This window comes from Eupeodes corollae, chromosome 3 (genome assembly GCF_945859685.1).
Source record: "Eupeodes corollae chromosome 3, idEupCoro1.1, whole genome shotgun sequence".
NCBI lineage: Eukaryota > Metazoa > Arthropoda > Insecta > Diptera > Syrphidae > Eupeodes > Eupeodes corollae.
In genome coordinates this window covers 113221890-113237693 of record NC_079149.1, presented here as the reverse complement: position 1 = coordinate 113237693, position 15804 = coordinate 113221890, and the positions used below count along the sequence as shown (strand labels likewise).

The following is a 15804-nucleotide window of genomic DNA, read 5'->3' as shown; positions in this document are numbered from 1 at the left end:
TATTATTTGTTATTTCTTCAAAATGCGTGTAACACGTTCGCTGCATGTTGTATTCTCAATCCCTGTCGATGTGGGCTGAACCAATCTGCTCGAATTAAAAAATGAATCCACTACATGAAAAGGGTCCTTCCTCTCCGGGGTCCTGATATACAAGCAAATATATGGTTTGTCCTGAAAATGAAAAGTGTGAATTATGCGCGATTGCCAAATATACCTACGAACAACAACAAAAAGTGAAGAGAGAAAACTTTGGTGATTTTAAAATAAAACAATTCAAAAAAGAGAAAGGATTTTTGTGATTCATTCAAAACCGCACATCACGGATTCGAGGAGCGAGCGTGAGGATAAGAAAGGAATCGTTTTCATTTATTTTGGGGGGAATACTACCTCGCTCTTCGTATATACCTGGGTATAGACTTTAATGACATGCAGTGAATTTAATTTTTTGTTTGATGAATTTTATTTATTGAAATATGTTCATTGAAGGATGTTTGACATGATGTTGTTTGATTGAAATGGGCGTTGACCGCATGGCAGGGCGTATGTCATTGTGATACGGATGCTGATCAAAAAGATCACTGAGCTTTGAGCTGTGGTTAATCAATTACACTTGAGTGGATTTTTGTTCGACGATTTGATTTGTATGGGGAATTGTAGAATTGTGGAAATATTACAGCAGGATATCAAGTTAAGTATCAAAGGATTGCGATACCCATTGAGAGTGTTTTGAAAACTTTTTTATTTCCTACATTCAAAAAAGAAAAAAAAAATGGGGAGGGTTTGAGTTTTGAATTTCGTGCGTGATTAATTTTTTATTGGCAGGAATACTTTAAGGACTTGATGGCACTTATATTTAATAACAATATTTTTACCTTTAAACTATCAACATCAATTCTAATTTAAGTTTTTTATGTATTTTTATTTTTAGAGTCCACGTGGAATGCAGCCGTGTAGTCCATCCGGTGTTATAGCCATGATGCCACCATCAAAAAGCCCAACTATGGAATCAGCTGCCAGTCAAAGAGCCGCAACATTAAATTCTGAAACTCTAATGGAGTCAATTCGGCCAGTCAACCAGCGTTCGTGTCCGCTGAAGTTTTCCATTGCGAAAATAATGGAACCTGATTCGAAAACTCACTGCGAAAGAAGTAATAGTCCCGTGCCGCTGGAAGTTCATAGTCAAGCACCACCACCACCGCCACCGCCAGCTCATCAGTCGGATGACAGAGACAGAACCAATAACTCCTCATCCGCTGATAATGACGCTGCCGCTGCTGGAAGTGAATTTGTTAACTACGATTCGGCGTTTAAGAAATATGTTCCGACGGCAAGTTCTGCAGTGCAGCAGTTTGTCAGTAGTCGACATCAGGAATTGCTCAATCAATACCCACTCCTCTACTATCCCGGTCAGCTGATGTGTGCTGCTGCAGCAGCTCAATATGCCGCCCTGACGCAGCAGCATAGTGCCTCTGCACTTCTAGCTTCGACAGGGGGTGCTCCTAGTTCATTGCATTTGAGCAGTTTCACAGCATCGCTGAGCAGTTTGCACAGTCAGAATCTGAGGAGAAGTCTTAGTTCTAGTCACCATTCCACCCATCACCACAATCCAGTTCATAGTCAGCACCACCAGGAGAAGGTTATCCACTCGAGTCCACCATCATCAGGGGTAAAGTCTCCCATCAGCGACCATTCGAAGGCTTCTTCGACTCGATCGGTTTCTCCATCGATGGAAGCCACCAGTCCCGGCGGTTCGTCGTCGACGAATAAACAAAAGACGTTTTCTTGCCTGGAGTGCGGAAAGGTCTTCAATGCGCATTACAATCTCACCCGCCATATGCCAGTACACACTGGAGCCCGCCCCTTCGTGTGCAAGATCTGCGGAAAAGGATTCCGACAGGCGTCAACTCTGTGTCGCCATAAGATAATCCACACCGCCGAAAAGCCACACAAGTGTCAGACCTGTGGCAAGGCTTTCAACCGGTCCTCTACCCTGAACACCCACACCCGTATCCATGCGGGTTACAAGCCATTTGTCTGTGAATACTGCGGAAAGGGCTTCCACCAGAAGGGCAACTACAAGAACCACAAGTTGACGCACAGCGGCGAGAAGGCTTACAAGTGCAACATCTGCAACAAGGCCTTCCACCAGGTCTACAATCTCACCTTCCACATGCACACTCACAACGACAAAAAGCCCTACACTTGCAAGATCTGCGCCAAGGGCTTCTGCCGGAATTTTGATCTAAAGAAGCACATGCGGAAGTTGCACGAAGTCGGAACAGGATCCGGCTCCTCCGGACGAAATCACCACAGTCACAATCACTCCCACCACCACAGCCATCAGATGCATTCGCCGTCGTCTGTCAGTCGATCGTCTGATGCAGGCTCTCCACCTATCAACGTAACGACCCCACCGCCACTAGGAGACCATAGCAATGCCGCAGCAGCTGCAGCAAGTGCGTGGCACGCCACAGCCGTATCCAGTCTCCATCACAACGGCATTTCTCCACTGCGAGCCGCAGAGTACTCGAGTTCGTTCATCCATTTGGCCACAGGTGGCTCTGGAGCTGGCCCAAATGGTGGAAATGGTGGACAGAGGATGGACCAGGTGCCGTTCATTGCGAAAGTTTTTTGACACAGGTACTATGCGGATACGCTAGCGTCGGCGACAAAGAGCATTCTAATCGATTGACTTCGAGTAACCAGCAAGATGAGTGCACTGAGGTCAGTTCACAATAGGCCTCGAGCTATGATAAGGGAGGCCACAACTGTATCAATTTAATGAATCTCTGCTCCGGCTTCGGCTTCGGCTTCGACTTCTGCTTTGGCTTAGACTTTTTCTCGTCTCTGCCACCACCTGTGTGATTGTTCGCGATGATGGGATTGAATCGGGATCAGCACTTTTGTGATCCACCGAAAAACATAAAACAAACTTATCACAATCAAAATGTGTCCCTTTACCTTGTTCTAACTGTGACTGCACTCTCTATTTCTCTTTGTATCTCTAAAAAATGATGTGATCTAAAATAAATTATAAACAAAATAAAAAAAAAACAAATTATATAATGTGCAATAAATGTATGAAAACAAAAAAACACACAAAAATATAAAAAAAACCAAAACGTTGAATAAACTTTTTTTCTCGATTTCATATTAAATCGAACAAAAATATAAATAAAACTAAAATTAATATAAATAGTTAAAACAAAAAGCATTTAAATATAAAAATTAATTGCGTTTGATGTACTAAATGTAGTAAGTAACCATATTTTCAACACCACCATCCACCGTCTTGAGATGGATTGTACATCTAATCTAAATATATTTAGAATTTATGCAGAAAATACGTTTGCTATATTATATATATAAAAAAATGTAGATTTATTTGTTAAAAATAAATATTAAACAAAACATGTAAAAATTTGTAATTCATACATATAGTCGAAGAATTATTATTATATAAATTAGGATATAGTATTATTGTGTGTTATTATAATTATAAAATATAAATTAAATGTGTACTGGAACGAAGGAAATGAATTTAGAAATAATAAAAATTTTAAATAAAAAAAAACAAAAATAGGAATAAGAATTTATATATATATTATATGTATACACGGGCAAAATGTATAGTTATATTATAAAAACAAATATATATGAGTATCTTTATGGATTAGATGTTAAGCGTACAATGAATAAAAATATTATTCTCATAAAAAATATACAAATTGTTGTTTTTCTTTGATTAACTTCCTATAAAAAATATTGTTTAATCAACATCAGACAGGTAAGCAATAGCCGTTTCAATATTAGGTAAGACTAGAGACTGAACTGTCGAACAAAAATTGTTGTTTGTTTTTACCTTTTAACGTTCAAAGCTTCAAGTTTGTGTTTCCTTTTTTAGTTTTGAACGCATTCTAAGCTTGTTCAGAGCGTGCTCGATGAGCTCAGAAATAATAACTGAACTGAACGAGTTGAGAGCTGAAGACAAGCATTTGACAGTTGAAAGTGATATAAATAAATAAATAGAATATTGCAAGGTTGTTGATTACAATTAGTTTTTCCATTTTAAAGTAAGTTTTCAATCCTAATTGTTGTACCAGAAGGAGAAAAAATTAAAAGAAAAATGACAATACTCAAAGAGTAATAACTAGTTATTTAAAAGTGTTTCAAAAATAATTATAAGCACTCAGAACATTCTTTGTTCAGAGCTTAAAATGAAAAAAATGAGACCAAAGTGTTTTTAAACATGATCAATATTAAATCGAAGTTTCTAATACTCATCAGCAATACTTATCTAAGCAATATTAATAAAAATTGGGTCTAAGCTGATTTGTGAAATACTGGTGTCAGCTCTTTATTGGGGGGTTAATTCTTCAACAAGCTTCACCTGAATATTTAGCAACGCTTTTAAATTTTGTCGTGAATGACATTAAACAAAATTAATTGAGCCATCAAACCTTTTGAGACATTTTTAGCTAAGGCTCTGTTAAAAATAAGAAATGCGGAATTTAAGCATAAGTGATGGGTAAGTTAGTAATGATTTATATTTTGTGTATGGTTATGAAGAAAATTTTTGTAGAATTTTAATGGTTAAATAATAAGAATTAGTAATTTTTGAATTGTTGGTTTCACTCCAGTAAAAAATTAAGTAAAATAGATCTTTACTTTAGATTTTATTAAATATACATACATTATTTGAATTTTCAAGTTATTCATTTCAGAAGACAACGTCATTTTGAAACATCACTGCATTAAACCACGATTTTTAAATTCAAAATTATATAAGGGCATAGGATTACCTTTTGAATTATTGTAATGTAGCGTCTCATCACTACTCGTAAGGCTTATTTGGAATGGTGGAATAAACCCTAAACCATATTAAAGTGAGTTGCTGATTAGTAACGTTTGGCTTGGCATTCCATTGACAATGAATCGATAGCTGGAATTGAACAACCAGCTACATAATGCTTATTTAACATATGTACATATAAACAACTGTGGCAATATCAAAAAAATTATCATTGTTTAAGAGTATCAAATTTGTTATGTTTTTTAACAAAATGAAATTGATAAGTTGTAGATCGATTTACTAAAAAAATGGTCAATGATCGACTCTTAATTCAAATAATTGATTCGAATCGAAAGGAAATGCACAATTTCAATCAGAGCATTTTTGTCTAATAACACAAATTTTAATTGACCAAACAATTTTGAATGTTATCTTTATAAAAATAATGTTGTTAATTTTAAGTTTATAAGGATTCCAGCAACAATACGCGAGGAAGAACTAGTGGGGGGTGTTATTTCGGCTTCAAAAAATCTCTATCTAATATGAATTACGAATTCAAGTTGTAGGACGAAGTTTATGTATAAGAAATTAAAATGGGGTCAACGAGGTTAATTACGAGTATAATTCCATCATATATAAATTGTAAACACTGGGATCGAGATTTCAATGTTTTATTAGTTTTATAGGAACAATAATAGTGATGAAATTATGATAACCGGGGACCTTAACTCGATGATAGGAATTACTGATGGAAAAGAAAACAGAATTGCAGGAAAAATAAGGAATTTGAAAGACACTATTATTGTTAATGCACGAGGAACTAAATTGTTAAATGTTTGTGATGCTTTTGGGTTTCGAATATTAAATGGCGTTTCTGAGTCTGATAATGTGGAGAGTACACCTTCGTAGGCCAGCAAGGTAGTTCAGTGCTTGACTTCTGTCTAATAAAGAGAAATTAGATTCCTATAATTTCAGATTTCATGGTCAAAAGTGGCTTGATCACTTGCCATTAGTAGTTGAATTCTGAACCAACTTAATAGAGCAATACAATATAATGCTTTTAAAGCTGATACCAAAATTAAATTGGAAATAAGACAGAGAACGCAGGAGTATCGATGCAACCTGGATCGGAATCTTCCAACCGCGCGGCGATTCAAATTTCAATAATGCCCGAAATCAAGAAAAAAGGAAAAATTCTTAAAAGTAAAGAAAAATGGTTTGACGTAGATTGGGAAAAATCATTCGGATGGTTAGTAGCTTTAAGAAAATTAAGCTGCCATTCCTTCAAAAAAATGAATTTAATAGCAAACGCAGAATTCAAAGAAATATGTAAGGACAAAAAAAAGTTGTATGATACCGAGGATCTTAAACTTACAAACTGCAAAGATTCCAAGGAATTCTGGATGGCAATTAACCAATTAAATAGAGCAAATATAAAAATCAGTTTTAAACTAAATATCGATGTATTGCATAATCACTTCAAGTTACTATTGAACCCAGAGGGTCTTACGCTAAACCTACGTACTTGAATGACATTTTGGATAGTGTTACGTTCTAGTGACGAACCGTATTAGTGAAATTGAAGGACGAAAAAGCACTGGAATTCTTTAAATATGGAACAGAAATGCTAACTATAAATTTAACATCGGCTTTCAATACAATTTCGTATACTGGAAATTTTTCAGAACAGTTAAAAATTCCCTAATTTTTGCCATACATAAGAAAGGCAACATTGGTGATCAATTCAACTACCATGGTATATCCTTTACAAACGCCACCTACAAGATATTCGCAACATTATTAATTAACCAATTAAACCGTTGGATTTATGATAATAAGTTGCTTGGGGAATTTCAGGAAGTGGCTACTCGATTCTCGACAATATTTTTGTACTGCAAAGCATATCGGCAACCTCTATTGGACAAACAAAAGAAGCTCTACGTATTTTTTGTCGATTTCAACGCAGCTTTTGATACCGTTGAACGCCGATCACTATTCTTCAAGCTTTACAATTATGGGATGTTAGATAAATTTGGGTAGATACTAGAAAGCATCTATTACGAAAATAAGGCAGCTGTATGGAATGGTGCCGAAAAATTGGAGAGTTTCGAATCAAAGCTGGGGGTCAAGCAAAGATGCAATTTAAACCCAGATCTTTTTGCTTCGTTCACCTGACCTGATTGATTTTCTACGTGTTGGAATTGAAATATCGAGGACACTAATGATAACCTTGCTTTTTGCAGATAACGTCATACTGTTTGCTTACTCGCCCGAAACCCTACCAGTTGATGAATAATCGAAAAAATATGTACTCCCGGTTATGGAATCTGAAAGTCAATTTGAGCAAATCCAAAATGATGATATTTCGGAATTATTCATGGTAGAACAGCCAGAGAATTGGCACTATGACAGATAACCAATCGAGATGGTTAAAGCCTACAAATATCTAGGATTTACCATAACCAGACTCTTAAAATTCTGGCATTGAAAACATTTAAGAAGAGGCGATGTGAATTGTCAGCTGGCTTCAGTTGTTATGTGAGCTGGTCTTTATATGTATGTAAGTGTAGATCGAAATGCAAAATACGACATAAGACAGACAGTCCTAATTCCTGAGAACAACGAGGAATGGGCACATTCGAGTCCTCGGCAACACTTTCACTTACATCAATCCAAATTTTTAAATTTATCCACAATTTTGCCAATTGCTTGCGTCTTTGCACGATTATGTTAAACATTTTTTTGTAGTAAGTTTTAATAATTTTTAGACATTCACCTGAAAAAACATATTGGTCTAACAACTTAGTTTGAAAGATATCGAATTCCATCAATATACTTTTGAAAACGCAAAATTGATAATCCTTTATATTTTATATTCTTATCGTAGAAAATGACTCATATGGAATGGTGGTACGTAAGCCAGCGAACTTAAAATGGTATTTAAAAACAAAATTAAAAGAAAAAGTATATGTGCATATTTTTTTTTCAAAATTAAAGCTAGTTTAATTTGTTATAAAGAAGGGTAAAGTCAGCTAAAAATTCTCTTGTAATTGTCTAGCTTTAATGCTACAAAATCCTTTTATTGCAATTACCCGACTAAAAATACCTTAATCAGTATTTTTATGATGTTTTAAAAAGTACAAAAACATAACTTCTACCAATAATATCTGCACATATGCAGTTGCTTAAATTTGGCTTATAAGGAAAAGTGGACTAATAACTCTTTAAAAAAAACGTTTTGCAGTTAATATTGTAACGTCAACTTCATACACTTAATCAAAGAGCAAATAATACTGTTTTCCGTTTGTGATTAATAATACAAAAAGAGAGTAAAACCTTATTTAATTGACCATTAACTCAATTCAATAATAATAAATGCGTATGTGAAAAAAAAAATATTTTCCGTTCCATTTCAATTATGTGAACTCCATAATCAGAATTTTAAATATTTCGTAGAATGTACTTTTAATTTTTTCGTAAATTATAAATACTTGTACAAATGTAGATAAATATATTACAAAATAGAGACTTGCCGCTGATTTGGAGTACATTAATATGTATTTATTTATTTAAACAGAATTTCACTTAAAGTAAAATTACCCATTCAACACATATTTATAGCACTCGTTTATATTTAGACACATAGGTTTAAACATTTATCATGTACGTATGTAAATTATCTGCATTTAAAGATATCAATCAATTTTCGGAATACAAAAGAAATTCATAATCTTTTATGCTCATATAGATTCATAAGATATTCAAGGATAAATATCATATATTTAATTAAGCTAATTGACACTCAACCTTCCAAAGATGAAGTAATATATGTGTATACCATCAACATAATAGCAAACCCATTAATGCAAATAAAATGTATGCATTCACGATTCACCACACTTCTATCACTCAAATAAAAAAATATAAAAATAATAAAATAAAAATAATCAAGATCGGTCTTCGGTAAACATCAAACAAAATAAAATGACATACAAGTGGATCCCATCGTCTCGTTCTTGTTGTCGTCGAAGAGCCTGTCAAATTAAATGTCCTTTTTCGCTTTCATTCGATTCCTCTGTTTTTTAACTTACTTATCGGCGGATATATAAAAGAAAACCGATGTTGAAGCAACCCACCCACCAGCAAGGACGAAACGACTACACGACGACGACGTCTATACACGCCCACTGATTCGATGATCAACTACAATAGCCGAAGGACTTGAATTGCATAATCGAAAGGACAAACAACTATATACATCAAGGAAAAAAATGACAAATCGACATTCTAATGATGACGGTAGCAGCCAACAGCCAGCTCAGAGCCAGGATATCAAGGGTGCTAACTGTCAAGTGCTTCTTGACTTCCTGGTTGGATATATAGCTTAGCCAGGCACAGGCAAGGCAGTGCATCTTGTTGTTTCTATATCCTCCACCATCGCAGGCTTTTTTCTCTCCTGGTACTGAGGACCATCTCGTTGGTATTCATTTCCAAGATCCGCGTGACATCCTGTTGTTCTTTGTGGAGATTTAATATTTTTTGTCATATCCTTAAATGTCACGAATCCTTTATAAATATATACCTACGCAAGGGTGGTGGTTTTTTTTGGGCTTTGGCTGTCATACGGGGTTTTGACTCTCTGGCAATATCGTCGTCGTTTAAAGTGGAGGAGGAGGTGTATCATAGCGTGAGCTTCTATCATATGAGTTGAATAAAAACTTCCACAGACATTATTTTTAAGGACTTTTGAAATTGTTCGCTTTTAACATTTACTTAAGAATTTGGAATTATGCATTTTTGACGACATCAAAGTGATATGCAAATATCCGTGTCAAATTTAAGTGGTGATGTACTTATTTTCATTTTTTTTTCTCTTCTTAAATAAAATAAAATAAATTTAATTTATGCTTCAACGGAGACACAAGAAGTGTTGTTTTTTGTTGTAGATTTTTATGAGGCAAATCATATTATTCAAGATAGGTATAGTCTTTGTAATTTGTAATTAATACGCTTTTGTTATGATATGATGCTACGACGAAGAGAGAGAAGATGATGATGATGATGGGAGAAGGTCATTGAATTATGCAGGTTTAATTATTTTAAAATCGTTTTCAAGATACATAAACACTTTATTATTATGCATATGGCATAGCTATTATACTAAGAAGCCTCTTCAAAATAAAGCGAATAAAAGTGATGGTTTGGGGTGTTTTGTCTTATGTTTTGTTTTGTATATTGATAAAATGAAACTGCTTTGATTTAAATTTGTTGCATGTTGTTCGAATGCAAAATTATGGGCGGGAACTTTAAGGTATACAAACATATATACTCGTTAAAGTCATAATAATAACAATAATCATTTCTTCCGACAGAAACATTTATATCGATAGCGTGCTTGAAAAATATTATTTCGGTGATATCTCTTAAAAATGTTTTCTTGTTAATATTAATCTATTTTTCTTTTTTTTATATTATTTTTAACTTCCCATAAAAAGTTATTGTAATTGGTCTGAATTGTCAAAAGATTTTTAGAAAGATGTCTGTGCGTGCGTGTGTACGTACTTTCGCAACGTCCGTACGTTTTCGACGTTTTTTCGTCGTCCATTAGCTCAAGAAATAGAAGAGATATCGACTTCAAATAAATTAATATATTAATATATAAATTGCAGAAACGGCTCTCAAGAGAATTGCGTGGGTGATTTTTTTTTACCATAGTAGTATAAAAAAAAGTTGAAAATTTTAGTTAACGCTAAATATCTCACGAACCAATGACGCTAGAGACTTGAATTGAATTTTATATTATATAATGTGCTGTGAAACCAAACAAAAATATTTTTGGAAAAAATCCAATTAAAACTGAAAAAAAAATGTGTCAAAATTTTACCAATAAAAAATGATTTCATCTCCAAAACAATTTTGTGTATCGAAAATTAATGTACAATTTTGAGAAAAATCAAATTAAAAGAAAATTTAACAAAAGTTGGTAAAAATTAATTTTCGACTGAAATAGCTTTTCAAAAATTTGAAATATTGTCTTCACACTTTTTTATTTATCAGAAAATATTGTTTTCGATATTCATTAGTTTTTTTTTATAAAAAACCAACAGTTTGTTTTTTCATACAAAAAATTAAATCTACCAGAAAAGGGCGCAAATTTGGTAAAAATTGATGTTGGGTTCTTGTTATCTCTCAAATTAATTTCATTCATCCAATTTGTGAAAATTTAAGAAATGCTACTTCAATTGGTAAAAATTTGTTTTCGACTAAAAATCTATTTAATAAAACTAGATTTTCAAACTAAACTATTTTTTTATATGAAAAATATTGTTGGTAATTTTAAAATTTTTAAGAATAATTCAACCGACAACTTTTTTAACCCAACACGGAAACCTAAAAAGTGTTAAGCAAGACAATTAGACAGACAGGATGGGAAGTTATCAGTGTGAGTCGCATCCCAGCCCCTTTTCTTATTTACAAATTTTGAAGAGATATCTGTCTAAAAAGGTTTTTCTTTCGCTTTTGGATGAGTGGCCAAAACAAAAACGTTACTTACTTACTTTGAAAGGGGTCAGGACAAGATAAACTAAGACGAAAAAACTCGGACAGATTTCATATTCACCTACCTCCATTATTTTTCGTGATACAAAAAATAAAATATTTTGACCAAGAAAAAGCCTTACACTTTTGGTTTTTAAATTTTAGTTTTAAGAAATTACTCCTGATTTACTAACACTCAAAACCTTAAACGCTTTTAAATCAATAATGCAGTTTTTTAATCCTACGTAATTCTTAGCAGTTATTGAATTAAGTTAACAAAACCATTTTATCTGGCAGCTGTTTTGTCAGTTGTCAAGTGATTTTTTTTAAGTTTTGTTGGGCATTTCAACATGAATATACCTACGTCTGAACAACTATTGCAAATTGTGCAAATTTTGCGATGGAGCTTAATCGTGTTACAACTAATTTATTGAAGAAAACATTCAGTAACCACATAGTTTTACTTCAAAAAAATTACTGTAGACAGTCAATGATAATTTGAATAAAAACCCGGTTCTGTATTATCGATTTATTTTGCAGTATTTTAGAATACAAACAAAATTCCCAAACAGTCAATTTTTGTAGGCCTCTAGGGTGGCCTAACCCCTTATGGTGCATGGGAAATATGAGTCGTTATTTCGTTCACTATTAACCTCTTTTCTTTTAACTTAAACTTACAAAATTGTAACTTATCCAAGAAAAACAAACTAACTATTTCTTCTTCCATATTTTATACTACGCTGCGCCGGCCGATAAAATTTAAATTAACTTATTCTCACTTTTGAAAGTTGGGTTTTCATGAATTTGGTTTCTTTTACAGGGAATTACACTTTACGAAAAAAATCAATGAAATCAGTTTTTTTCATCCAATAGGACTTAATTCCTTTTTCGTTGAGCTATCAACAACAAATTATAGAAAGTAGTTATATACCGTTTTTGTAGGCTTAATTTTTTGGACATGTTGCGTTCGGAGCTTGAATCTAAAGCTAAGATTTATTTAAAAGAATAACATAATTTATACCTTAGGCAAGGACACTCCATATAAAGTACGGAATCTTTCGTACGGTTCACCCTTCAACACCCATTTGCTTACATTGTTGCATTTGTAATTTTGACATGAGGTCCATGAATAAATAAAATCCAACGACATTTCGTTGCGGTGTATTTACTTGTTTTGACAAAGGTGGTTTTTTTTTACTAAATTGCTATGGTGAGAGATGTGGGATTTTTTTCTAAATTAAGGTGATGTCAGACTTTTATGTGTTTTTTTTTAGTTTGCAAAGCAATAATTATAAAGAAATTTTTAAAAATTGTTCGATTTTTTGTAATTATCAAAATAATTTTATGAAATAGTCATCGTTTTGAAATTAAAAAAAAGTATTATTATAACATTCAAAACCTATAATTTTTGGAACGTATAATTTTACCTTTATCAGAACTCTTTACGTTAGATTCTAAATAAAAAAAAAACAATGTTTTACATTTTTGATAATATTTTTTCAAGTTTTCTTTACATAATACAACATATGACAATTATAACTTTTTATTGAATTGGAAAGTGTAAAATACAAACTTTTAAATATAGTGAAGTTTCAAATTAACAATTTCTTGACACTTTTAATCAGAAAGACTTCTACAAAAAAATTCAATAGCTAATATCGCCGTAGACACTAGGTGTCGCCACCTTAGAATCACGAAAATAGTACTTTACTTACAAATTATAAAGAACAAGAAAGGCAAATTATTTATTTTTATAAGTTAAAATTATATAATTATACATTTTGAAACAACTTAAAAACATGATATTTTAGTGACCCATTTGTTTGTGTTATTGATTTTATATTTTTCCATCGACTTCTTATTAGCATTACATCGATTTTAGTTTATTACCTAGAAAAAAACATTTAAGTAACACTATCACAAAATACAACACACTTTTCAGCCCACTCGGTTTTATTTATTATTCCCATATTCTGCATTAGAATTAGTACATTTTTCCCTATCAAGCAATGTTGCAACAAAATTGTTCATTTTAGGTCATATAAGCACCATACAATTTATTCATTCTTAATATTTTCTCATCAATTTGTGGTGAATTGACTTTAGCAGTGGTGAATTGACTTTAACGGGGTTGAATTGATATTAGAATAGTGGTAGACGTTTCAGCTTGTAGGCAAACCAGAATGACAGATTGGTTTCCGGTCTTATCTTAGAAACAAATTAGATCTCTCGGATTTATGGAAAGGAAAAACGGCCACTGTATTCAATGAAATATTAAAGCTCTTTTAGCAAGTAATTTAAGGCTGAAGTTCAAAAAGTCTGAAAATAAAACGTATTGTAGAGTTAAATGCAAGTTCCAGATTACGAAAACAAAAACAGCACCGGGTTTACTATAAGCAGCAATAAAAGCTAAGAAAAGAGCTTGAACTAGACGCAACTTAGTTAAGACCGAAATTTAATTGGAAGAGAAATAAAGCTGACGTAAACCATAACAATTTTGTCGACAACCAAAAATATATATGATATTCACATAAAAGTTAACAATTTATTATAAATCCAATATTATTAACTTCATACATAGCTATTCATATATACATACATTATCTATGCACATACATGGCGATGTATTCTCGCCACACAGTCTTCCATCAAATCAATTGGTCTTGATAATTGATCCGAAAATAATCAGCATAGAGATTAATTCTAAAATCATGATAAACGAAAGGTCAGTTATAAATAAAGAAAAAGTAGTGGACTTAATATCGAGCCCTGAGGCACACCACAAAGAACTCTCAAAAATGACCGTACCTTAAAGCAAAATGTATTGAAATCTTTTATTTAGGTAGCTAGAAACAAGAAGTAGTGAAGTTTTGCTGAAATTGAAATCTAGTTTACGTTTTATGATAAGCATCATGTGATTACCACTATTAAAATCCTTTGAAAAATCATTAGGGGATACAATTGATATGTTTATATTGTCAAATTCAGATTCTAATTCTTCAACAAATTTCACAAAAGCAGTTTTACAGCTTTTGTTTTTACGGAAACCGTATTGACGAGAGGTCAGTTAATCGTTTCGTTCTTTAATTTGATCATGAATTAAAATTTCAAAAAGTTTTGACCACTACTTTATAAAAAGGCTTAGAATTTTACTACCATTTTAATTTTTTTAAACGTAAAATTAAAAATGAACCCAGAATAATATATCTTACATTGTACTAAATTAAACACTCCAATATGATCACCTCACCCTACTTTCGCCTATTTTAAATGTGTTGCAACAAAGATCCATTTGCGGAATTTTGGGAGATTTTTGACTAATCGTTCAAATTTATAAAATAACAGACCTTTGATCAACAAATATGTAAAATATACAATAATGTGAAAGTTTTTCGACATTTTTAGCAAGAAGAAAAATGTTAAAAAACCTGAGAACTTTTAAAAACAAACCTTACTGCAACCTATAACATAAGGTTAATCCTAAAGTCTATGAGATGGTTTCCGATTGTGACATTTTAAGTTTATTAACAAAATCTCCCTTTTGGTATTGATGGTAAAATTTGTTCATTTTAAGCAACAACCTAATACGAGCCGAAATCACCCAAAAAAAGTATTTCAAATACAAAATACCAACGTATTTGATTCATTATGTAACGAAAATCTTAAAACTAGTTCACTTTTCAAAATAAAAAAATATATTCTGAACAAGTACTCACAAAACATATTTTGTATTTTTTTTTGTTGATGATAAAAGGGCTAAAAGAGTTTTCTTTGCATTTTTCATTCATTCCTTTCAAAAATATACGTACCAGCAGTAGTGCATCTACAAGTATATAGTGCAACGAATCAAAAGGAGTTTTCTAATTGAATTCTAAATTGGAAAGGAATGGTCCTCGTTACATCAATTTTACATAAATATTTTTTAAAGCTCTTTAATTTGCATGCATGCATTCAAATAACTGCCACTAATCAATTGATATTCAGCCAAGGATAATATTTACTTCATGTACAACCCCGTGGAGGATGGAACGGAACATCGCAATTGAGAGACCAAAGAGTGATGATGGGGTCTTAGCAACTTTCTATTGAATTTCGAAATATGAAATTGCATCACAAAACAAAAACAAAACCAAATATGATGTTTTTATGAATAGATGAACGAAAAATCCACAATTTTTCAAGTGATGTTGTTGCTTTTCACAAAAACTGTGCTGCAAATTATTGAATAGATTTGTGGTTTTTTTGTGTTGAGTACAAGAACCTACCTATGTGAAGAACAGAAAAGAGGATAACGATGCTGTAGCTGTAAGCCATGCGCCTCGAAAATTTACGTCACACTTAGAAAATTTTATCGTCGCATTTTGAATTCAGGTGACAACGCTCAAAATGTACCTCAAAAGGATGAAACCATCATCATCAACATGGTTTGCAATTATTATCGTCCTTTCCTGAATGTTCTTCTTCCTACAGATACA

General features: G+C 32.6%; 1 protein-coding gene across 2 annotated transcripts in view; it reads left to right on the top strand.

Annotated features, from left to right (window-relative positions):
• The window catches only part of LOC129952784 (fez family zinc finger protein erm), a 71365-nt gene extending 67778 nt beyond the window's left edge, over nucleotides 1–3587 (top strand). For both annotated transcript variants that reach the window (XM_056065601.1, XM_056065600.1), the window contains exon 2: nucleotides 929–3587. In XM_056065601.1, the coding sequence (XP_055921576.1) occupies nucleotides 941–2635 (1695 nt within the window). In that variant the 5' untranslated portion in view covers nucleotides 929–940 and the 3' untranslated portion in view covers nucleotides 2636–3587. The remainder of the gene's footprint in view (nucleotides 1–928) is intronic.
• The last annotated feature ends 12217 nt before the right edge of the window (nucleotides 3588–15804 follow it).